General features: G+C 39.4%; 1 protein-coding gene across 2 annotated transcripts; it reads left to right on the top strand.

Annotated features, from left to right (window-relative positions):
• The first annotated feature begins 619 nt into the window (after positions 1–619).
• On the top strand, positions 620–14,878 carry LOC117987037 (organic cation transporter protein-like). Of its 2 annotated transcripts, none has more exons than XM_034973997.2 (5): positions 620–1,023; positions 11,800–11,993; positions 12,490–12,703; positions 13,361–13,610; positions 14,445–14,878. In XM_034973997.2, the coding sequence occupies exons 1-5, from the start codon at positions 650–652 to the stop codon at positions 14,853–14,855; spliced, it is 1,443 nt and encodes a 480-aa protein (XP_034829888.2). In that variant the 5' UTR covers positions 620–649; the 3' UTR covers positions 14,856–14,878. The 2 variants fall into 2 exon arrangements, with proteins under 2 accessions (XP_034829888.2, XP_034829889.1); XM_034973998.2 differs by lacking the exon at positions 620–1,023 and adding an exon at positions 1,641–1,990.
• Positions 14,879–25,661: the final 10,783 nt, after the last annotated feature.

Here is a 25,661-nt window from a genome sequence, read left to right as displayed (position 1 = left end):
TAGTTCATTCCTAACAGAAGATCTCAGTGATAAAGCATATATACAAGGTGCTCGATAATATCCATAACCTCCCAGCAAGCCGAAGATAGGACCGATATGTAGATGCACCAGAAATAAATGAGCTTTGTAGCGTGATACTCTTGGGAGATAATATATAACTTAAATAAGTAACAATCTTGCAAAAAGCTGATCGCGAAAATGAACTCGTAAAAAGCTACTGTGAACTTGATAGACTGTTTGAAAATCTGTCAAGTAGCCGAGACAATGAAAGAATCTATGACTATTGACTATTTTGGTGGGTACCACATATTTTGGTGGGTACCACATATTTTGGTGGGTACCACATATTTCGTCGTGTTAAATGATTTATCAAACACGCTGTATCAGCAAATATGTGTCCTATCCTACGAAAAAGAACTGTATTGTTTGTCTAAACGAGGTTAAGGATAACGATAATCTAGTCAGTGAAGTGATTTTCTTCACTGATGATAGCTGTTAGCTGTGCTCGTAAACTGATAAGAAAATAGTTATCTAGAAAAATTCAAGCTTCGATATCAATATAAATATAGCTGAAATGGAGGAAAATGGAAAAGAAGCGTCCAAAGCGAATGCTATTACAATAACTGACTGTATCAATGAAAAAATTGATATGAAAAAAGGAAATTGGGAAAGTGATTATATTGAAGAGTGTATAGGTGCGAGCGGGGTATGGCAAGTGTGCGTATGTTTTGCATCATTAACGAGATGTATTGCTATGTTCAATGTGATGTCGGTAGTATTTCTGACTCCAACTACAGACTTCCTGTGCGTGCAGTTTGTGGACAATACGACTATCGCAGCTGAAAACGGAACTTGCTACGAGAATTGTGCTAAATACATTTACCATTCGGAGGTCATGACAAGTACTTTGATAACCGATTTTGAACTGATTTGTAAAAAGGAGTGGTTGGCAAGCTTTGCGCAAACCATTCTGATGTTTGGTGTGGTGTTCGGAGTTTCAATTTTTGGATGGGTCTCGGACAGGTATCCAATACTTATTTCTATTCTATAGTATATTTTTAATTTATTTAATTTATTATGAATACCTTAAAATAATAATAACACAATTCTATTAAATAAACTTAAATCTAAATTAAAAGTACTTAAAAATATTAAAATAAAACATACAAACTTAAGTAAACCTTACCAACTTAAAATTAAACGTCGTCATAAAGTGCGCCCCTGGTTGCCCCTGGGCCAAAGGTGCCCATTAAGCTGGCACTATTGCCACGCTGAATGGCGATGGTCAACCTATTTATTTAATTGGTTAATGTGCATGCGATTTTAAAGAATAAAACTGGTCGCAAATGTTAAAATAAAGAAAAACATATTCAGTTTATTATCGCTATACTTAGCTAAATTAACAGTACGGATGATAACTTGAACCTGTTTTTAATAAAGCCTTTACCTAGTTAGTAAACTGTTTTCTTCACTGACGATAGGTGTGTTGTGAATTTGATGAAAAAATTTGAAGTCAAAATACTACTGTAAATATTTTAAAAGTGGAAGAAAATGAAAGACAATTTTCAAAAATGAATGCTTTTTCATTAGCTAACAGTATGAAAGAAAAAAATGAAGTGGATAAAGAAAATTCTGAAAGTGATTATATTGAAGAGTGTATAGGTGCGAGCGGGGTATGGCAAGTGTGCGTATGTTTTGCATCATTAACGAGATGTATTGCTATGTTCAATATGATGTCGGTAGTATTTCTGACTCCAACTACAGACTTCCTGTGCGTAGAGTTTGTGGACAATACGACCATGGCAGCTGAAAACGGAACTTGCTACGAGAATTGCGCCAAATACATTTACCATTCGGAGGTCATGACAAGTACTTTGATAACCGATTTTGGACTGATTTGTGAAAAGGAGTGGTTGGCAAGCTTTGCGCAAACCATTTTGATGTTTGGTGTGGTGTGCGGAGTTTCATTTTTTGGATGGGTCTCGGACAGGTTTGTCTTTTTTATATCTTATTTAAGGTAGTTAGCTAAGTTTCCTTATCTCTCGCACAATCTAATATTTTCAATCATTGTGAAAGTGGTCTAAGAGCCAAACCGCAAACCATTTTGATGTTTAATGTGGTGTCCGGAGTCTCAATGTTTGGATGGATCTCAGATAGGTATATGATACGTCTTTATTTAATTTATCAGGGTTTTGAAACAATATCTAACTATACATATGCAATGAACCAAAAACTTAATTTGCTGTAATCTGCTGAAACAGGTTGAATCTGTATGATGCAACATGCAGCTTGCGAAATGCACCACCCGCCCTCCCACTGCTAACCATGCAGGAAAAGCAGCCACTCGGCAAGCAATACGCACCACCACCACGCAGCACCACACAAATCCCAAAACACACTCGACGCACGTTTCGCCCGACACCGGAGCACCCTCAGAAGATGTAGACCTTACAATGCACAATTTGCAAATTGCAGTGTGACGAAAATGTGGTTGGTCTGTCTGTGTACCTACCACATTTCGTCACTCCGGATAAAAAGTAACCTATGACATAGATTACTTTTATCCCGAGTTTGAGCTTCCTAAAAACTGAAATCCTTGCAAAAGAAGTTGCAGTCATCATCTATAGTTATTGATATAATAATATATAATTATATAGCTCTTCAGAGAACTCCCCAGTTCAGTGACCTTGAAATTAATATTACCTAAATAGACGTCGTCTAGCCGGATGTGTATCTATACGTTTTCGCCAAGGTTCGTTGCTGCCGCATGCATAAATTATATCCATATTATATTATTTTAGTAACTATTATAAATACAAAAGTTTGTCCGTCTGTTACCTATTCACGGGACATGGCCTATCTGTTGTGACTGATTTTAATGAAATTTGAGACAGCTGGCGTCCCAAAGATAGATTTAACCTTTATCATGGTAAATCGAAGTGTACCTACCAACGGGATTTTGAAAAACTTAATCCACGGGACCGTTGGCATGGTTTAGTCATCTAAATCCTAATTCCTAATAATATTATAAATGTGAAAGTGTGGATGTTTGGATGTTTCTTATTCAATTACGCAAAAACGGCTAAACGGATTTGGATGAAATTTGGAATGGAGATACATTTTACCTTGGGCTACACATAGGCTACTTTTTATCCCGAAAAATAAAGAGTTCCCGCGGGATTTTGAAAAACGTAAATCCACGCGGACGAACTCGCGGGCATCAGCTAGTATAATATACATAAAACAGAAATGGACAAAGAAAATTTATTTCAAATTATTCAACGGGTTGATCAATAAATTCCTGGCAGTTCATCTGCTGCTGCTGCGAATGTTTATGTGGTGGTAATCATCTAACATCAAGTGACTACCTGCTCGTACATTAAAAAAATATTTTGGCCAAGCAGAGCCGCGGGTTAGCAAATTCATGCCTAATAACAGATTGCAATGAACAACATTTATTTTATTTTTATCTATAGGTATATATAAAATTCAAAGTCCTGACTGACTGACTGACTGACTGACTGAAAGACATATATATCAACGCACTGCCTAAACCGCTGGTCCTAAAAACATGAAATTTGGAGAGTCTATTCTTTGTAAAGAGTAAGTATCCACGAAAGGATTTTTCGAAATTCCACCCCTAAGTGGGTTAAATGGGGGATGGAAGTTTGTATGAAAGTCCGTCATTTTTCAAGTTATTTGCATGAAAATTGGTATTTGGGTTTTCTGTCACAAATAAAGAAATACGTATTTCAGGATATTTGTAAGATTCGCCCGTAAGGGTGGTAAAATAGGGGATGAAAGTTTGTATGGGACAGTTTTAATTATTGAGGGGAGTAAGGGAGGAACGGTAACTAACATCTGAACCGATCCAAACGTCAACCTCACCTGCACGCGCCGAATGGCGGCGGCAACCGTCGGGCTGCCGTGGTGCTCCCTGCTGGACAACGAACGAGGCTCTGGCGACCGAGCAGTGGCGGGATAACCACACACTTAGCTGGGCAACCAGCTGAATGAGGCTACAGCGAGCCTTGGGGTCTAAATAACCCCAAAAAGGACTAGAGTAGAAGAGAAGAGAGGTCGGAGAAGGAGTAAACCATGGATAAAGCGGATCCCAAAGAGAAACTACCCCAGGAGGGTACCAGCGCCGATAGTGGTACTGGAGAATCCCTCACTGAAGCTCTGAATATGTCTTCGATACCGTGTATAATCAGAGCTTCAGGCCGCCCTTCGTATTCTGGGGAGGGCAAAGGTTCGCCAAACATGCAAACAGAAAGCACACAATCACACACACATATATCCACATATGAAACAGCAGCCTCATACAATCAGGATACGACTGCTGCAGCTGTTTACGGTTACCTAGATGCTGCAGTTGAAGACGGTATACAAACCATGATAGATGACTTCCGCAGACGCACAGTAAAAACTGGAGAAATAGAAAAGACTTCAAGCGAAAGATCACTCGATACGGAAGTCGACATAAACCCCTTTGCTAGGAGAAGCAAGCTACAGAGGTCACCAGTTAAAGACATCAGTGCTGTTGAACAAGCTGGCTTAACTCGTTTTAGGCGAGAGAAAAGTGGGTCATTTCCAGTCATACACAAGATCGAGGAGGTAAAGAGTATCCAAACGAAAGTAGGAACGACAGGAGGCAAGCGACAAAGAGACACAGAAGATACCGAAGACGACAGGTATTATGACATGATAGCCCTATGCACAGAACTGTCACAGATAGCAAACAACCTATGTAGACTAGTAGGAGAGAACATAAACACTAAAGTGGAAATTAAGAATGGAGTGAAACACTTAAAGAACCGTATGGACGGACTAAAACGCAAAATGAAGGACTGGGGTGATCACGCCAACCAGAACCACCCAAAGACAAGAGCGAGAACGGTTAGTAAAAATACCCAAGATTTCAGCACCCAGACGGAAAAAGAGAATAAAGATCAAGATAACATAGAAGCAGATCGGGAAGTGCTAGAGGCAACCAAGCCAACGGCAGCCAAGTCTACTAGAAACCAGAGCACCCAGACAGCCAAGCCTACTAGAGACCGAAAAACCCAGACAAATGGGGAAAACGAAGAGATATCGCGGCTTACCGCGGCTGACGAAATACGGAACAAGCTAGATGAAGGCTTAGACTTCAATGGACTGGCACAAATTATCGAAAACGACTGGCCAGAGAAAGTTTATAAAGCCGTCAATTTACAGAAGGCTAACCTGTTATCGCTAGATAGGAGCTGGGATATTGCGGTGATAGCAGAACCACAGAAGGAAGGAACAAAAGAGAAACCAAAGGGAGTGAGAAAACTACTAGAAAGAGGGTACCCCGAAGCCGTAGAACTGTTAGACGAAGTTGAACCGGGTAAGATAGAATTTACGGTTCGCACCAATAAGAGCTCAAAGAGTGGCGTGGGAGAAGGAGAGAGATATATATACGTACTGCCCTGCATCGCAACTTTAGAGAGGCGGGAGGACATGGAACGACTATATAAACAACTCGTCGAGTTAAAAAGACTAAGTGAAGAACGAACCACGAACAAAAATCTCGCGTTCGTCATGGAAGCTGAATTTAACAAATGCAAAGTCAGAAAGATAATAGAATCGATATATGCCAACAGTTGCAAGACAATTCAGATTCTAGTACAAGGAAATGAGCTCCCGAAGGAAATGGGAAAAAGCAAGACAGAAAAAAGGACTATGGAGACTATTACGGTAAGAGGTGAAGGTACCTATGCGGATATGCTTAAAAAGGCAAAAACTGGAGTAACTGCCACAGACATAAAAGAACTAGGGATAACAGTTAAATCTGTTAAAAAAGCAGGTGGGAAAGCAGGCGAATCACAGATGATGATGAAGGTTCTAGCAAACAAAAATCAAGCAGAAAATTTTAAAGAGAAGCTTATAGATATATTCCAGGGTGAAAAAATTGAGGTTAATATGGGCGGAGAAACCACATTCCATATAGCGGGGATAGAAGAGGAAAGCGGCTGCGAGGAGGTCAAAGAGGCCGTAGAAGCTCAGCTTAAGGTACCTGTGAAAGTTCGATCCTTGAGACCAACCCAATATCGAAGCCTAAACGCGACAGTATCTATAGACAATACTCACGCTAAAAAACTACCAAACTTAGGGTGGGTGAATATAGGTTGGACAAGATGTAGAATAAGGAAAAGAGTCAACATTGGGAAATGCTACAAATGCTGGGGCATCGGGCACATCGCCTCAAAATGCCAAGGGCCGGATAGATCTGAACTATGCATGAAGTGCGGTAGAAAGGGCCATAAAGCAGCTAATTGCTCTAACAGACTGTATTGCCCTATATGCGAAGAATCGGGCCATAAAGCCGCTTCTACAGGATGCCCGGAATTCAGGAATGCCATTAGAGGCTCGCACCTTTATTTAAAAACATCGTAATGGATTTAAAAGTCCTTCAAATAAACTTAGACAGAGTGCGAGCTGCCCATGATCTCTTCCTAGCAACAGATAAAAATCTAAATATCGACCTTGCCATTATCACTGAGCCAAACGAAAAGATATCCACAGCAGCAGGCTGGGAGAGAGACAAAAGGGGCGACGCGGCTATAGTCATCTACAACAAAGGTATTACAATCAAAAAGGTAATAAAAGGAAATGGATATTTGGGACTAAAGCTATCAAGCCTCACGGTATATAGCTGCTATTTCTCACCCAATTGCAGCATAGACCAGTATAAACAAGACATAGACGAACTCAGTGATAGTATAAGAAACCAACAAGGAAACATTTTAGTGGCTGGGGATTTCAACGCTGCCTCAAAGCTGTGGGGAAGCAAAACCACAAACCACAGAGGCAAATATCTAATGGAAACCCTCGCTGAGCTGGATCTGGTCACCATAAATACAGGGAACTTACCAACCTTTGAAAGGGGACACAAGTCTTCTAGACCCGACGTGACGCTTGTTAGCTCTGACTGGGCAGGAAAGGTGGCTAACTGGAAAGTGATGGAGGAAGAAACTCTGAGTGGACATAAATATATTTCATTTGAAGTACTGCAAGAAGAAATTAAGATCTTCCCACCAGCAACAGGGTGGAATATGAATAAAATTAACAAAGAAATATTTCAAAAAACACTCAGTTGCGAACAAATCAAAACTCCTAAAGACTTGGTAGCTGCCACGACTAAGGCATGCAACCAATCGATGCCCAAAAGAAAACGTGGCCGGAGGAAGCAAGTATATTGGTGGAATGAGGAGATAGCTGAAGCAAGGAGGGAATGTATTGAGCGCCGAAGAACATACACACGAGCAATGACAAAGAAATACAAAATGAAGCAAGAAATTGACGTTGAAGAACCTAAAAAAGAATATAAAAAAGCAAAACTTAACCTGCAGCTATTAATTACAAAATGTAGAGGTAATAAGTGGACGGAACTGTGTGAGGCTGTAGATAACGATGTGTGCCCGGGGCTTAGGCTATAAAATAGTTACGAAAAAACTAAAAAAAGGACCCCAAATACAGATTGGTATCGAACAGATGTGCCAAATAGCCAATGTACTATTTCCATCACATGACCACTTCGAACGCTTAAATTATCCTACCCAGGAAATACCACTGGTTACCAGCGACGAACTAAAGCGGGCATGTGATCGAATCAAGCTGAGAAAGGCGCCAGGACCAGACCTTATACCACCTGAAATAGTCAAATTGGCCGTTACCACAATCCCCGATAAAATTACAAAAGTCGTGAATGAGATTCTCCAAACGGGGGAATTTCCACAGATCTGGAAAGTAGCAATACTACTATTGCTACGCAAAGCAAAGAAACCTGCGGACGACCCAACGGGATATAGGCCACTATGTTTACTCGACTGCTATGGGAAGCTGTTAGAGAGAATCATACTGAACAGAATGGAAACTCTCTTACCAGACCATGGCGACTTAGCAGAGGCGCAGTATGGCTTTAGAAGCGGTAGGTCTACACTCGGTGCAATAGATAAAGTGATAACCATCGCTGAGGCGGCCAGGCAAGGTACTCGCCGTAAAAAGAAACTCTGCGCATTGGTAGCACTGGATGTTCGGAATGCCTTTAATTCGGCTCCATGGGAGTTAATACTGGAAGAAATCAACAAGAGAGGCTTTCCGAATTACATATACAACATTATAAATAGCTACTTACAGGATAGACAAATAATAGTGCGCGACAGCGAAGGAAAGAGTACGGACATACGAGTGACTAGCGGGGTACCACAAGGCTCTATCCTCGGACCAACGCTATGGAACATACTCTACGATGACATACTGCGAACCGACTTCGGGGAGGATGTTCATTTGGTGGGTTTTGCCGATGACCTAGCGCTGGTGGTGGCTGCCCGTAAGGAGGACGATCTCATGACAAAGGCAAACAAGGCACTGGCAAATATAAGCGGATGGATGGCGCAAAAGCGGCTGCGTTTAGCTCCAGAAAAAACTGAAGCTATTATGCTGAGTGGACGCAGAAAATTTAAGCCTATTACATTCCTGCTGGAAGGGGTCAGGATAAAACCTAATGATAAATTAAAATACCTCGGCGTATGGTTTGATAAAAGCCTAACTTTCTGCAAGCACGCTGAGGAAGTATCGGAGAAGGCAGATCGGCTTACAATGGCACTGAGCCACTTAATGCCTAAACAAGGAGGCCCCAGGGCTAGCAAAAGGAGAGTATTAGCTTCAGTTTCCCACTCTGTAATGCTATATGCAGTTCCGGTATGGGGTAGAGTACTGAATTGCGCCAAGTACAAACATATGCTGTGCAAGGTGCAAAGGCAGATGGCTATACGAATCTGCGGTGCGTACAGAACTATATCGCTGGACGCGGTGTTGGTAATAGCTGGCCTGATACCTATCGAAAGATTGGCGAGGGAACGTACAAGAATGTACAACAGCGAAGACCAAAGGACACCAGACGAAGAGCGAAACCGCACAATGGAAGAGTGGCAGACAGAGTGGGAAAAGGGAGGAAAAGGACAGTGGACGAGAAAACTTATCCCTAACGTAAAGCTCTGGATAGGAAGGAAACACGGAGAAGTGGATAAGTTTATAACTCAAGCACTTTGTGGCCATGGTGTGTTTAATACCTACCTCCATGCTATTGGGAAAGCGCCCAGTGATTCATGCTGGTATTGCGGTGCAGAAGACACGCCAGAGCACGCAATATTTCAGTGTGTGGAGTTCGAGCACAAAAGAAAAGAAGCCCAGGGAGAAGGCGAATCAATAACGCCTAAGAATCTTGTCCCTCGTATGCTCTCAAGCGAATCACAGTGGGATGCATGCACTGAAATGTTGCGTGCTATTATTAAAAGAAGAATCACGGATGAATGGGATAGGCAGAAAAAAGATAGCGCCTAAACTCTAAAGACAGCCATCTTTCAGATGCAATGCAAAGGTTTTACCTGAAAGATAGAGCGGAGGGGGGGGAGGAGGTTTTTAGTCCGTAGGCCATTGTGGAGTCGGGCATGCCGGAGGCATCCATGAGGATTTTCCTCCTCCCCGAACGGAAAAAAAAAAAAAAAAAAGTTTTAATTATTGATATTAATTACTTGAAATTTGGAAAGTAGGATTTTTCTTGAGGTTAGGTGTCAGCTAAGAAACTACTATGAAAACCCCCCTAAAGGGATGAAATGGGGGTTGGAAGGTTATATGTGTTATTCAGTGCTGGTGCAGGGTGCACGTGTATAATGTTATAATGTTTGTTTCTGAATAAAAAATTGCCATTTGTTTCCTGTCGGCCACGCGGGCGAAGCCGCGGGCAAAAGCTAGTATTAACATATATCATATAAGCTATTCTACTATAAAGAGGACGAATTACCGTGACGATACCGTATCTGAAAACGAGGTTAAGTGACATAGTAAAGTGGTTTAATTCAATGATCATAGATGTGCTGTGTAAAGTTAATATTATATAGAAAAATTTCAAGTACATGTATGTAATATATTATGTAACTAGTTAAAATGGATAAAAAAATAAAAAAAGTGAATGCGATTAATATAATAACTGACTATATTAACGACAAAATTGAAGTGAAAAAGGAAATTGCGAAAGTGATTATCTTGAATTTTTCATTGTTTGTGTTCTTGCTTGGTTTTAGATAATTACCAAAAAAGTTTATGTACCTACACAAAATTATTACATTCGGTTCTTAAATAATAATAAAGTTGAGTTACGCTTACGTTTTATGTAGATTGAAGATTACCTAGTCATTTTCATTAGGTAGTTATTCATTGAATTTTAAACAGAACAGTTTATTTATTAATGTGCATGCGATTAAATATTGCGAATAAAACTGGAAATTGAAATGAGGAGAAATAGATTCAGTATAACACTATAAACATAGTATAATAGTGCCTTATAATGACCTTTATCTGTTTCCAGTAAAGTCTATAACATATTATGTAGTCAGTGCAACAGGTTTCTTCACTGATGATAGCCGAGTTGTGTAAAAGGATAACAAATTACGTTTAAAAAATCCAAGTCACAATATTGTTATAAATATTTTTGAAATGGAGAAAATTGAAAAACAATTGTCAACAATGAACGCTTTTTCAGTAATTAACAGTGTTACAGAAAAAGATGGAAAGGAAAAAGGAAATTGTGAAAGTGATTATATTGAAGAGTGTATAGGTGCGAGCGGAGTATGGCAAGTGTGCGTCTCTTTTGCATCATTAACGAGATGTATTGCTATGTTCAACCTCATGTCGGTAGTATTTCTGACTCCAACTACAGACTTCTTGTGCGTAGAGTTTGTGGACAATACGACCATGGCAGCTGAAAACGGAACTTGCTACGAGAATTGTGCCAAATATATTTACCATTCGGAGGTCATGACAAGTACTTTGATAACCGATTTTGGACTGATTTGTGAAAAGGAGTGGTTGGCAAGTTTTGCACAAACCATTTTGATGTTTGGTGTGGTGTACGGAGTTTAATTTTTTGGATGGGTCTCGGACAGGTTTGTCTTTTTTATATCTTATTTAAGGCGCTGTAGTTAGCTAAGTTTCCTTCTCTCTCGCACAATCTAACATTTTCAATGATTGTGAAATGGCCTAAGAGCCAGCGCTGGGGAGCGCTATCCCACTGTTGGGGACAATATGCAGATAAACTTTCAGCTCTTATAAAATAAGGAAGGTCTAGCACGCGCTGGCTCTCTCTCTCTCTAAAAGAATCAGTACACTTTTATCTATTGTGGCACAGCCAATTTTTTAAACAATAAAATTGCATTTACTTTGGCTGTATTTTAATTGTTGTTTAACTAGTTTTTGGATGAATTATGATTTTATCAGTCTATGTATATACGTATATGTGTTTGTATCTATATATTATGTTCCACCGTATAGTGCTTATACTACTGAGACAATTTTGATGAATGAGGTGTCAGTCAATTCGTTATAGTTCGTTCGCGTGTTTTTGCCTTCTTTTTATGTAAACAAAATTAATTTGGCAGATGTTACAGCCAAAAAGTGGGGATATCTGAATTTTTTTTTCGTTTCCGTAGGTATCGAGTGGGATATCAAAATGTGTAAGAAGCGATAATTCTGAGTTGAATGAATATAATTAATACCTATAGTAAAATATTATAATATTATATTAATATACCGAGACACAGAAACACAATTTTACAATATTTCAGTGTTTATTAAGAGGACCGTAGTCGGGGTTTAGTTTTGAACTATTATCTTGTTTAAGTTTATTTTATTGTTTTTTTTGCATTTTTAATTTGGTGTACAATATTTCATTCATTCATATTCATTAATTCATTCATCTACAATTTCTCATTCCAGGTTTGGTCGCCGCATCGCTATAGTGTCGTCAACCCTCCTGAACATAGTTTCCATGGTAGCAACCCCGTTTACCACCACCTACTGGTCGTTCAGCAGCCTGCGGTTTGTTACTGGCGTGGCATCTGGCGGGTCACTGATAGTTGCTATACCTGTTATGATGGAAATCGTGGGGAAACGATACAGAGAGTATGTAGGTAAGGGAAATTGTATGATGCACTAAAACTTAATAAAAAACCAGCCAAGTGCGAGTCAGACTCGCGCACCGAGAGGGTTCCGTATTAGTCGTACTTTTCGAAATTTTGTACGATAAATCAAAAACTATTATGCATAAAAATAAATAAAAATCTGTCTTAGAATGTAAAAGTAAAGCTCTTTCATGTGATACCCCACTTGGTATAGTTATCTAACTTTAAAATTTGAAAATATCTACTAATATTTGTTTATGAACACATTTTAATTTTTTGTTTTATTTGCAATAATATGTCGTAAACTTTTACAAAACTATAGGATTTTTTTTACATTTTTTTCGCGTTTTTTTGTGGTATCATATCAGTAATCATCAGTACTATAACCTGTCTTCGTTTTTGCCAGCGTTCTGGTTACACCCTGTATGTTATTTTAATTACTTACTTTTACTTACTTTTTTAAATTACTTTTTTTTACTTACTTTTTTAAATTACTTTTTTTCAGGAGCATTATGTCTTTTCCCTGATTGTTTCGCACAAGCTTCACTGGCACTTTACGCATACTATTTACCAGCTTGGAAGAATTACTTACATGGGCTTAGTGTTACATCCATTTTCATTCTGGTATTGGTATGCTTTGTGCCAGAGTCGCCCAGGTGGTTAATATCTCATGGAAAAGTTGACAAAGCTGTGGAAATTATGTTTGGAGCTGCTAAAGTGTGAGTTTAGTTTTGTTTTATCAAAATACTAACTGACCTGCCCCGACTTCGCTCGGGTGGAATTTAGAAAATCGAAGTGGGGGGTGAATTTCCAAAAATTCTGAAACACGTATTTCTAAATTTGTGACCGAAAACCCAAATAGGTACCAATTTTCATGCAAATAACTTGAAAAATGACAGACTCTCATACAAACTTTCATCACCTATTTAATCCACTTAGGGGTGGAATTTCGAAAAATCCTTTCTTAGTGTATACCTAACTCTTTACAAAAACACACCTTCAAAGTTTCATGTGTCTAGGACCAGCGGTTTAGGCTGTGCGTTGATATATAAGTCAGTCAGTCAGTCAGGATTTTTAATTTTATATATAACTAGCTTATGCTCGCGACTACACAAATTTCAAATTCCTATTTCACCCCCCTTAGGGGTTGAATTTTCAAAAAGCCTTTTTAAGCGGATGCCTACGTCATAATAGCTATCTGCATGCCAAATTTCAGCCCGATCCGTCCAGTAGTTTGAGCTGTGCGTTGATAGATCAGTCAGTCAGTCAGTCAGTCAGTCAGTCAGTCAGTCAGTCACCTTTTCCTTATATATATTTAGAAGAATAAAGAAGAAGAAGAAGAAGAAGATTATTTTTATATTTAAATTTTGTTTTAGCAATAAACTGAGCACCGAGCATATCAAAGACACAGTATCAAGAAGTATGGAAAACTTGAAAATCGATGAAAACAAAGCAGTGAACGCGTCATACTTGGACTTCTTTAAAGACAAAAGGACGATCATTATAACCATGTCGACATTTGTGATATGGTTCGTTACTGGTGTTACTTATTATGGTATATACCAGTATATAACATTCATCGGATCTAATGTTTATGTAACAGTTGTTATATTGGGATTGATTCAGGTAAGGACCTTTATAATTTATCCATACTAATATCTGTCTGTCTGTCTGCTAGCTTTTCACGGCCCATCCGTTCAAATGATTCTGACGAAAGACTGGGGCCAGATATACCTATGCTACTTTTTATTCAAGAAAAAAAAATTATTATAAAAACCTACTTCCAAAACCACTAGGTACAAAGTAAAAAATAACTTTTGTTTCTAAACGTGTATATGAAGTCGGGCGAGCAAAATGAGGATCAGGATTGAGGAGTTGGATCCAGAAATTTAAAATGGGACCACCACGGAAACATCCCCTGTTGATTAAAAATTTTTTTCAAATCGGTCCAGAAACCTCAAAAAATTGGTGAACTTAGTACATTAAAAAAAACGGACCGAATTGAGAACCACCTCGTTTTTGGAAGTCGGTTAAAAATGGAAGAGTTCCAACGGGATATTAAAAACCTAAATCCACGCGTATCACCTAGTGTTTTATTATATTTTTTTATATTATGAATAGCGAGCAAACGCGCTCCAGGGTCACCTGTTGTTAAGTGATTACCGCTGCCCATAAACATTTGCAACCCCAGAGAAACCACCAATGCATTAAAAAATTTAAATTATTTTTGCAATAGGGTCTTGGAATGTACTAAATACTAATAAAATAACGTGAATTTTTGTATAACGGTAGTTTATGGGGCTAGAATTCATTATTAAAGAGAATAATTTAAAAAAAAAACATTATTTTTATTTATTCGCTTACTCCAAATCGCTTCGTAAATATCCGTGGAATTTCGACTACGTACGGGTGCAGACCTTGGCGATGCATTGTTTTTTAATTCAATATTTTCTTTTTCAGGTACCACTATTCCCCATACAAATCGCGTTGACAAAATTGCTTAGCCGAAAGACAGCACTCTGCGGTTTTCTCTTAACGACCGGGGTAGTGATGACTGGATTAATCTTCACACCTGCAGGGCATTGGTCTACCACTTGCTTAGGAGTCATAGGCTTCACTGCGAGCTCGGCGACTTATGCGGTAACCTATATGTACCAAGCAGAGCTATTCCCTACCCCTTTAAGGAATATGTCGTTTGGTATAGTGTCTGCTGCTGGTAAGGTAGGGTCCATGGCAGCGCCGTTTATAGCGAAACTGTCCCCTATTTGGGTCCCTTCGTTGATATTCTCTGTTCTGTCCGTAGTTGCTGTTGGGTTTTGTTTGTTACTCCCTGAAACTAAGGGAAAGAATTTGAAGGATACTATTGATTAATTAATATAATTATTGTCGATTGATTGTTTTATTTATAAGTAGAGCTAATTTATATTAGGTACACTAGCTTATGCTCGCGACTTCGTCCGCATGGATTACATTAATTTCAAACCCTTATTTTACTCCCTTAGGGGTTGAATTTTCAAAAATCCTTCAGAAATCCTAGCGGATATCTACGTCATAATGGCTATCTGAATTTTAGCCCGATCCGTCCAGTGGTTTGAGCTGTGCGTTGATAGATCAGTCAGTTAATCAGTCAGTCAGTCAGACAGCTTGCCCTTTTAAATATAGAAAATACCAATAACCATTTGCCTCATTTTGTAGTTTTAGTATTTTTCAAACCCGTAATGTAAAGCCTGCAAAACTCGGGCCAATGCCCCGCCGACGACGCGGCATTGACTCCGATTGGCCTACTTATGCAACGTTCGTTGACTTCTAGCGGCAGTCAGATGTTTTATTTGCAATATATCGTAAACTTTTACAAAATTATAGGTTTTTTAAATTTATTTTTCATCAGTAATCATCAGTAGGTACTATCACATGTTTTTGCCAGCGTTCTGGTTACACCCTGTATATTCTGTGACCGTGGCCGAAATTCGGTCGGAAGGGCATTATTGTTATTTAGTGCGGTTGTCGAAAGCTCTCGATAAGCGCCTTTAATGGGGGTTATGACATTTCTCTTATCAGCCTATTCATTATCACGTCTTATCGGAGAATTATTGCTGCCGATAAAAACTATCGATGCCAGGCACTTTAACAAGTTTATCGTGGCATTAATATTAATGACTTTTTTTGATATTATTTATATTATGATTCCTAATCCTATATCAATCGAATAAAACTGGTTTTTCTCCTAATGGTCGTGTACAAAATGCGTATTTTGGGGAAACTTCGCGATTTTTTTGTATCGAGCCAAATTGTGCCAATCGTAGGTACTTTGGCTCTCGTAATTCACTAAAGAATATCTGTAATTTTTATAAAAAAAAAGAAAAGTGCCAGCCAGCAAAAAAAAAACGGTACGCATCGTTAGAACTAGCCATTTGGAGCAATAGTTAATGACACCAAATTTGTTCTTTTTTTTTTTTTTCCCTAGACAACAAGCTCCTGATATACAAGACAATAATAAAGCCGATATGGTCATACGGCATTGAGCTCTGGGGATCAGCATGTGACTCCAATATTCAAATTGTACAAAGAGCTCAAAATTACATTTTGAAACAACTATCCAACGCGCCATGGTTCTTGCAGATATCGGAACTCCATGAACACTTAAATATCAACACAGTAAAGGAAGAGATTAGAAGCTATAGTTGCAACTACAAAACAAGACTTACTAACCATCCAAATCGTCTGGCAGTGCAGTTGACAATGCCGCAGGCGATTCGTCGACTAAAGAGAAAGCATATACTGGATAATTAGCTGAGACCCATGGAGTTTTCCCGCTGGGGAAGTTGTCTCCAATCACGCCAACCTGTCCTCCAACCAATCTGCTCATAGTCCATCGACTGATCGCATGATAAGGAAAAAAAAAAAAAAAAAAAAAAAATTGTTGTTTTTGAGGCCATATATCATAATATCACGGAGCATTCTAATTCATGCAATTTGCCCATTAAGGCGGCTTGACACCGCGCGGACATCAAAGGCGCCGCCGCACCGCACTTGACTCCTTTGACGTGCAAATTGCTGAGTCAATGGGATAAATCCGTCGTCGGTTATGCCTCAATGACACAAACGAGATGATCATGGAAGCGGGTGTTTAAGGGACCAATTTTGATATTGACTCATCAGTCATCATGATCAACCCATCGCCGGCACTTAGTGTGTAGTAGCACCAATTTCAACAAAGCAATAAGAAAGGCAAATGGAAAAAAAAAGCCAATCTTAGTACCGACCTAGAACAGTCTCCGACCGCCATGTCGGAGGTAAAAAAAAAGAAGAAAAAAAAAAACCCATCGCCGGCTCTATTATTTTTCATCTTTAGTGGTGGTAGTATTCAGCGCCATCTATGAAAATTTTCTCGAACGTTGCCTGGAAACCTCCTCATTCTCTATTATATTTTGATCAAGGAGAAGTGAAAATAAGGTCTAGAAAGGCAGCAATTTTGCAGCAATCATCGAAGCCATTAATAACGTCGGTAAAGCAGCTCGTGATCTCGAACTGATCTCAAAGGGTTGAGGTCTGTAATTTTTATCAATAACCTATAATTTGGTAGAAAAGGTATCTCTTTCGTAAAAGAACGAAGAAAATAGGTTGTACGTAAACGGATGGATTTTTTGTTGTTGACAGTATAGTTACCTGAATTTCGTCTCACAAGAATGAATTTAATCCTTTATTAGCTCTACATGTACAGAATTTCTACGTTAATAAAATTAATGTACAGAATTTTTACATTAATAAAATTAAGGTACAGAATTTTTACATTAATAAAATTAATGTAAAGAATTTCTACAATAATAAAATTAATGTAGAGAATTTCTACGTTAATAAAGTTAATGTTAAGATTTTTTTATAATTTTTGTGTACCTACACTAAAATTATTAAGAATTTTTACATTAATCATATTAATGTAGAGATCTGTGCTGTTGTGAAGCTGTGGTAGCCTAGTGGTTAGGACGTCCGCCTTCCAATGGAGGTCGACGGTTCGATCCCGGGCACGCACCTCTAACTTTTCGAAACTATGTGCGTTTTGAGCTATTAAATATCACTCGCTTTAACGAAGGAAAGCATCGTGAGCAAACCTGCATGCCTGAGAGTTCTCTATAATGTTCACAAAGGTGTGTGAAGTCTGCCAATCCGCACTTGGCGAGCGTGGTAGACTATGGCCAAAAACCCTTCTCACTCTGAGAGGACCTGTGCTTTGTAGTGGGCCGGCGATGGGTTGATCATGATGAGATATCTGTGGCCATACTCTCTGCCGGAACGGAAACGCAGTGCCCGTGTGACACCCAACACTTAAATCCACAGCGGTTCGGGCACCGCACGCAACGCATAGGAAACGCACCGTGTAGCCTTGGTCTAGCTAGTGCAATAGAATAGAATAGAATAGAATAGAATGTTTTTTTATTCATGTAAACTTTTTACAAGTGCTTATGAATAGTCAGGTAGTTTTAATTTACCAATGGTTCGGAATGCCGTTCCTACCGAGAAGAACCAGCAAGAAACTCGGCGGTTGCTCTTTTTAATTTTTCAATTTACAATGTTATTATACCGTACTATACAAGCCATTGCAGCCCCGTGCATTGCTGGAGCGAGTCAAATCCAAGCTTTTTTATCGTTTACATAGTCTGTGACTGTATAATATGCTTTTTTTAGGAGCATACTTTTAACTCATTTTTTAAACTTGTGTAAAGGCAAGTCTAAAATTGCTTGTGGAATTTGATTATAAAATATTACACTCATTCCCACAAATGACTTTCGCACCTTCCAGAGGCGGAGCGCAGGAGTAGCGAGCTTATTTTTGTTTCTAGTTTGCCTATCAATCTCGTCTCATCATGTCGTGGTTAATAAATAATTCTCCTTTATGCTATGGTGGCTGTTAATGATTAGCAGCACGTAATGACAATGCAGTCCCCCGCGACGCGCGACGTGGAGACCCACCATAGATGTGTATCGAATCAGCCAGCTGTGTGGTCGAGGCATATTGTCTGCACTTTCAGTTGACAGGTGTGCATTTGCCTCATGGCATTTAGAATACGAAAATTCCTTAGCGCGCTCTCCATCTCTATTTATAAAAATGAATCGCTAAATGTGTTGCTGATCGCAAATCTCGAGAACAGCTGCTGAACCGATTTCGCTAATTCTTTTTTTATAATATTCCTTGAAGTACGATGGACGGTTCTTAGGGAGAGAAAAATTTAAAAAATTGTCTGAAAAAGAATCGACTGTAGGCGGTACGAAGTTCGCTGGGGTAGCTAGTATAAATATAGCTACAGTGCGACAAGGCTCTCTTGGCACTTGAATGACATTGACAGGGGGGCGCTGCTGGAGAACAAAGGCTTAGACTATTCAAACAAGAACAAAGGGGAGACCTGACGGCAATGTTAGTTCCGATTTTTGCCACGCACATAGCCTTGTCGCAATGTAGGTTCTCATTTGAATATTTATAAATCAAACTCAATAAGTATTATGTTCTAGGAATTAATATATATTCGTAGGTATGTCTGTGGTTTGCTAGAATTCCATAAAAGTTCCGTTTACCCCGTGTAGTTATTGTAGTAGTAGATGTTGTACTAGTAGTAGATATTGACGATGAATCTGATGATGATATTTAATTGCTTAAAACATACTCTAAGAAATTAGAGATGTGTGTCTTGAGAATCCTGGAGCTCCCGAATATAGACTCAAGATCAACAGTGGTTTGGTTTAGACCTCTTTATTGTGGAACCCTAAAGAACCACGACCAACGCTAAATCATTAACAAACAATATTGTTTAATCGCCCACGTCCATATAAATCGCTAACCGACAAACACCTTCAGAGCGACCTGAATAACAATCGCTTAGACCACCGACAGCGAACGGCGGACGGAATTTTAACTATAATTGTTTTTTGCGTCACCTACAGACGTGCATGGTGGCAACTTTAAACAATACAGAATTAATATGCCGTGCATTTCGTGCATGGCGCTTGATTGCATTTTTAGTAGGTGTACCAACAAAGTATAGCTTAACATAATTTATTTATGACTGACTACCTTATGCTCGTGACTTCGTCCGCGTGGACTACACAAATTTCAAACTCCTATTTCACTCCCTTAGGGGTTGAATTTTCAAAAATCCTTTCTTAGCGGATGCCTACGTCATAATATCTATCTGCATGTCAATTTTCAGCCTGATCCGTCCAGTAGTTTGAGCTGTGCGTTGATAGATCAGTCAGTCAGTCACCTTTTCCTTAATCATTTTATATATTTAGATGATTCTTCTTCTTCTCAATCGTTCACTCTTGACAGAGTGGTCGTGGCTATGAATTGTTCACTGCTGCTCGTGCGCTCTCCCTCCAGCGACTTCTATTGGTGGCATTATGTGCACACACGGAGACAGGTGTGCTTGTTGCAGAGCGGATAAGTCCGTCCACCTAGTTGGGGAACACCCAAGCGGACGTGTGGCCTCCACTCGACCTTGTACCACGAGGTGTTCGATGGTACCACTCTTTAATTTTAATTTAATTTATTTTATTTTATAGAGACAAACAGTTACAATTAGTTAACTAGATAGTATATATATATAAACACTTAAACCAAAGCAGTCTCCAATGAGAAATTAACACTTATAATAAAGAATTATGTCCACAACACACGGGCATAGTATGCGTATGAAAAACTAGGCACAGAGTATTTAAAACAAACTAAACTAGCGGCACGCTATGATGGCCGGTTTGACGTTTGTCCGCTCATGAAGTTCCGTATTAATTGATAACGACTTTGAAGGAAATAATTGTATTACTTTATTGACGATAGTGATGTGCAGAGATTCATAAATTTTATCGAATGTAGTTTTAGGTTTAGGACTCAAAATTTATTTATTAAATTGATTTCTTAAATGTATACAAGTGTAGAAAAATCAGTTTGCACCATTTAAGGGGTGAATGTACTTGTGAATATGAACAATTTTCACTATGTGGACAAACCTCTGAAATCGCAAAAAAATATCAATAAATTTTTAAAAATGGAATCTAATACGATCGTCACATAGGATCGCTGGCTAGCACAACTACTACCTCCGGCAAACTCGCGTCAATGCTCAATGCAAAACAAAGCAGTTTCGAATTGACGTTGCTTCGAAAAGTATAAACTGTCAGTGCAATGCGATTGTGATATAGTTTTGACCTGGCTTTGGATTTCAAATATTGATACTGCATTACTGTTGACCCTTGCTCGTTAATTTGGACTCTGTTCAAGCCCTTTGTTGTGGATTTCGTCGATATGACCGAACGTACGCAGAGAACTGTTCTAAATAGTCAGACACGTGAGTTCCTAATACGCCTTCGTAACTATTTCGATCGTGAAGCTCAAAATGGAGGGCCAATTTTACCTATAACGTCAGTGGTTGAACGCGTAGCTGATGCGCTTAATATTGGACAACGAACTGTTAGACGGATAACTAAAAAAAAATATGGCGAGACTGGCACAGAAGAAAATAAACTTCACACACCAAAAAAGAGAAAACGAGCAAAACCAGTCGTAGGCATCGATAGCTTTGATGCCGATGCTATCCGAAGACATGTTTACGGCTACTATTTACAGAAGGAGTATCCAACAAGAAAAAAGTTGGTGCATTCACTGAAGGAAGCTGGATTATTCTTCGGTGGGGAAAGTTCTTTAACGAAGATTTTGAAGACCATTGGATTTCGATACAAAAAATGTAACAAACGCAAAATATTGATGGAAAGATTTGATATAGCGATGGCAAGGTATACTTTTTTACGGCAAGTGAAAGAAATCAAAAATTGGCAAAATGTTGTGTTCTTGGATGAAACATGGCTTAATGCTAACCATACTGTAGGCCGTTCTTGGAACGATGACACAGCAGCATCTACTTCCAAAGTTCCTGTAGGAAAAGGATCGCGACTTATAATTTGTCACGCCGGAACCATCAACGGGTTTGTCGAAGGTTCTCTCATGGCTTTTGCGTCAAAAACCACTGGAGACTATCATGAAGACATGAATGGAGAAAAGTTTACTGAATGGTTTACCTCAATGTTGTGTAGCCTCCCTGAACCATCTATTATAATTATGGACAACGCCCCATACCACTCGATGCAAATTGACAAGCCACCTGCCCAATCCCAAAAGAAAGCTGATATCGTCGCATGGCTTCGTAAAAATGGCGTAGATGCAAACATGAATATGTTAAAAGCGGAATTAGTACGTCTTTTAAAAGAAAACAAACCAACCAAGATCCGATACGTCATTGACGAAATAGCATTAGAACATGGGCACAGAGTTATACGGTTACCGCCTTACCATTGTGAGTATAATGCGATTGAGTTGGTGTGGGCTCAAATTAAGGGATATGCTGCAAGACACAATACAGAACCCCCATTTACCACAAAAAAAATGCTAAAATTATTAGAAGAAGCTTGTGAACATGTGACTAAAGGAGACTGGGAAAAGGTTGTGAATAGAACTGTTAAATTAATAAGGGAAGATTATGAAAGAGATGTGAAAATAGATAATATTATAGAAAACGAACATATAATTATTAATGTATGTGATGATAGCAGTGACGACAGTGAAAATAGTAGTATGGACGAATCTGATTAATTATGGCCTTTTGTGGCACCTTTTTCGGTATCTTTTGTATTCATATGTTTCTTGTGTGCATATAAAGTATGTATATTCATTTTCGTTCAAATATTCAGTTCGTTCAAATAAATTAAATAAACATATACATTTTTGTTTTATTAAACCTATTTAATCAGGTACAAAAACAAAACTTAATTGTTTTTTGTTCGAGAATAAATTGACATTCCACATCACTATTGTAATGTGTCAAACCGGCCATCATAGCGTGCCGCTAGTGTAGGTAGGTAAACTTATGGAACACAGAACTGAAATCGACTAAAGTATAAACTATAACTAGGCAGAATTTGATATAACATCCTTAATTGCTAATTTATACCTATGGAGAGAGAGATGAAAAATATAACTTTTCGCGAATAGATGATTAGCTTGGTTGCAACTTCGTCGTATGAATGTGTTATCAGCGTGTTTAGTCTTACTTGGTGCAATATGAAACAGTTTCCGATGCCGGGAGTTAACCCGTGGGCATCTTAAAGATATTTTTGATAGCAGATATGGTGAGTCAACGCCGTTGTTAAGAAGCTTAAATAAAAGGATTTGATCTCTTTGAACACGTCTGTCAGCAGCTGAAACTGGCATATGGGGATTGTCATTACTATTAGTATTGTTTAATATGTAATATGTTAGTCGTTTTTTGATAAATGTGCCTCCTCCTCTTCCTTGTAATGTGCTCAAAGAACTTGAAGATTCGCACTTGTATAAGTGACGAAAGCCTCTGATTTATTATAGGGTGTAACCAGAACGCTAGCAAATATGATGTAGGCATCATATTTGCTAGCATTCTGGTTACACCCTGTAAATTCTGTAGAATACCGATACACAGGTGAATTTGCGCCGACGCGACGCGATGTTCCAAAATTTGGAATTTAGAAGTAACCAGCGCCAGCGCTTCGTCACCAATGAGTCTTCTAGCGCGACGGTCTACCGATGCCACTGCTTATTTACATAAGTCTATAACTCCATGTTCTTGTGTAAATTACTCAGTGCTTGAAGACCAAAGTCTTCGAACAGTGCGTGTTACCAGTGATGACATATGGATCCGATACATAGTCGCTATCTATGGGCCTAATAAGAAATCTCAGAGTCACTCAACGGGTGATGGAGAGAGCTTGGAGTTCCTCTACGTGATTAAATCAGAAATGAGGAGATACGTAGGAGAACTAGAGTTACCGACATAGCTCAACGGGTTGCGAAGCTGAAGTGGCAATGGGCAGGGCACATAGGCAGTGGCGTGCAGGTCATATAGGCATAAATGCACTGCTTACCCCAGTTGTAATAGCTCAATGCAAATTTTACATTATGACCTGCCAGTAAACAGGTTCCTACCTAACTAATGCCTACCCTGGCTTCAAACCCTGTGCACGTGCACGCCACTGCACATAGCTTGTAAAACGGATAGATATTGGGGTTCCAAGGTGCTGGAATGGCGACCTCGCACCGGAAGACGCAGCGTTAGAAGACCCCCCACTAGGTGGACGGACGACATCAGGCGAGTCGCAGGGAGCCGCTGCATTCACGCGGCGTAAGACCGTGGCATGTGAAAGTCCCTACAAGTGACCTATGTCCAGCAATGGACGTCTATCGGTTGATGATGATGATGATAACTCCATGATTCTACAAAATCACGCCCCCCATCTATGTAGGTACTTTACTTGTGTAACTTAATCCTATGTTCACAGTCACACAGACAATAATCGAATCGTTTCCATTCGGCCTGGGTCCGACAGACCCAATAACCATTGGAGGGTCATTTAGCTTACGTTGCGTGAATTTTTACCTCTGATAACATACCGTCGCCGTGAAAGAAGGCAATTCACCTAACATTTCGTATAAATCGATTTGAACTTTGATCACACCATTAAACTCATTTGATCTTTATTACGTTAGACAAGGTTAGAACTTAGACCTAACGTAGATTATCTATATATATAAAATTCAAAGTCCTGACTAACTGACTGACTGACATAGATATCAACGCACAGCCTAAACCGCTGGTCCTAAATACATGAAATATAGAGATAGAATATGAAGATACTGAGTAAAATTAATATGACTGACACGTTAGAGCTAACTTACATAAATGTGAAGTTTATTTACTTAATATTACCACTACATTACCACACATATTACTCAACGGTAATACAATAAATCCTACAAAAACTCCCATAAGGCTGCGTTTCCATTGAAGTGGATACGAGCGTAAAGGAAAAGTGCGGAGCTACGAAAAGAGATGGGTGCTTTCACTGAAGCTGAGTGAAGTAAAACGTAAAGAGCTGGTTGATTGCGAAATAGCTGATTAATTAATTATTGCTACAATCTCAATGTTTTGATTGGCCTAGTAATCTCCTTCTTATAAATATCTCACACCCGGCTTTACTCACGTGTTTAGGCGACGTTAGCCCGACTAGTTTCGAACCCATCCAGGATCCTTTTTCAAAGGGAGTTCGCGCACGCGTTGCGGTTAAGACTGCGCGCCGCTGCCCGCACAGCCCGCTGTGAGAGTGGCTGAGGTGACTTCTTCTTCTTCTTCCTTACATTATCGCACGCTACGTGGGGTCGGCACAACATATCTTCTTCTTCCACTCACTTCTGACATCCGTCTACGTATTATGCACCCTTTTTACACTCATATTATTTTCTTTTCTGTGGTTGGCCTAGTAATATCTTAGTGAATTCTCATAAAGCCATCGCTGGCCACTTCTGAGAACGGGTTTTTTCTCTGAATGTGCAGGGTTTTAGCTATAATCCACCATGCAGACTATGTGAGGATTGGCAGGATTCCTGATTTTATTAAATTGCAGGATAGGCGCTTGGCGACAATCATGCCTATATCTTCTATCTATATATATAAAAGGAAAAGGTGACTGACTGACTGACTGACTGAATGACTGACTGACTGACTGACTGATCTATCAACGCACAGCTCAAACTACTGGACGGATCGGGCTGAAATTTGGCATGCAGATAGCTATTATGACGTAGGCATCCGCTAAGAAAGGATTTTTGAAAATTCAACTCCTAAGGGGGTGAAATAGGGTTTTGAAATTTTGTAGTCCACGCGGACGAAGTCGCGAGCCTAAGCTAGTATTATATAAAGACTAGAGCAATAAATGAGGAGGTCTGGCTTGGAGCGCGCTTGTCTAGAAGACGCCTATTTACTCTTGCCGTGAAGGTATTTCTTCACTTTTCGTTTAAATTCCGAGACAAATTAGCCCATGACTGCGATCTCACCTGGTGGTAGGTGATGATGCAGCCTAAAATGGGAGCTTGAATTGGAATGGACTATAGTCACCACTCCGCTGTTCCCGCTTCAGTGGAAGAGTACCCTAAGCAGCGTATTATAAATACCCGTATAGGTAAGCAGGGTATTAAGCTGCGCGGGCGCACGGCGAGGCAGGCCCATTTGTTTCTTTATTTATGCCGAGCCAATAAGGCCTACATTCAAATAGTTCATTAGGCAAAGCGCAGACATATCGAGCCCTTTATATGCGGAGTTCGTCTGTGTA

Source organism: Maniola hyperantus, chromosome 12, assembly GCF_902806685.2.
Source record: "Maniola hyperantus chromosome 12, iAphHyp1.2, whole genome shotgun sequence".
In the NCBI taxonomy this organism is placed as follows: domain Eukaryota; kingdom Metazoa; phylum Arthropoda; class Insecta; order Lepidoptera; family Nymphalidae; genus Maniola; species Maniola hyperantus.
Note: the sequence above shows the minus strand (reverse complement) of the source record. Positions and strands in the feature narration are given on the sequence as shown.

Coding starts and splice junctions, on each gene's coding strand:
- LOC117987037 (XM_034973997.2), top strand. CDS start 650: ATGAAAAAAGGAAATTGGGAAAGTGATTATATTGAAGAGTGTATAGGT. Junction 11,994..12,489: donor ACGATACAGAGAGTATGTAG/GTAAGGGAAATT, acceptor ACTTTTTTTCAG/GAGCATTATGTCTTTTCCCT. Junction 13,611..14,444: donor TTATATTGGGATTGATTCAG/GTAAGGACCTTT, acceptor TTTCTTTTTCAG/GTACCACTATTCCCCATACA.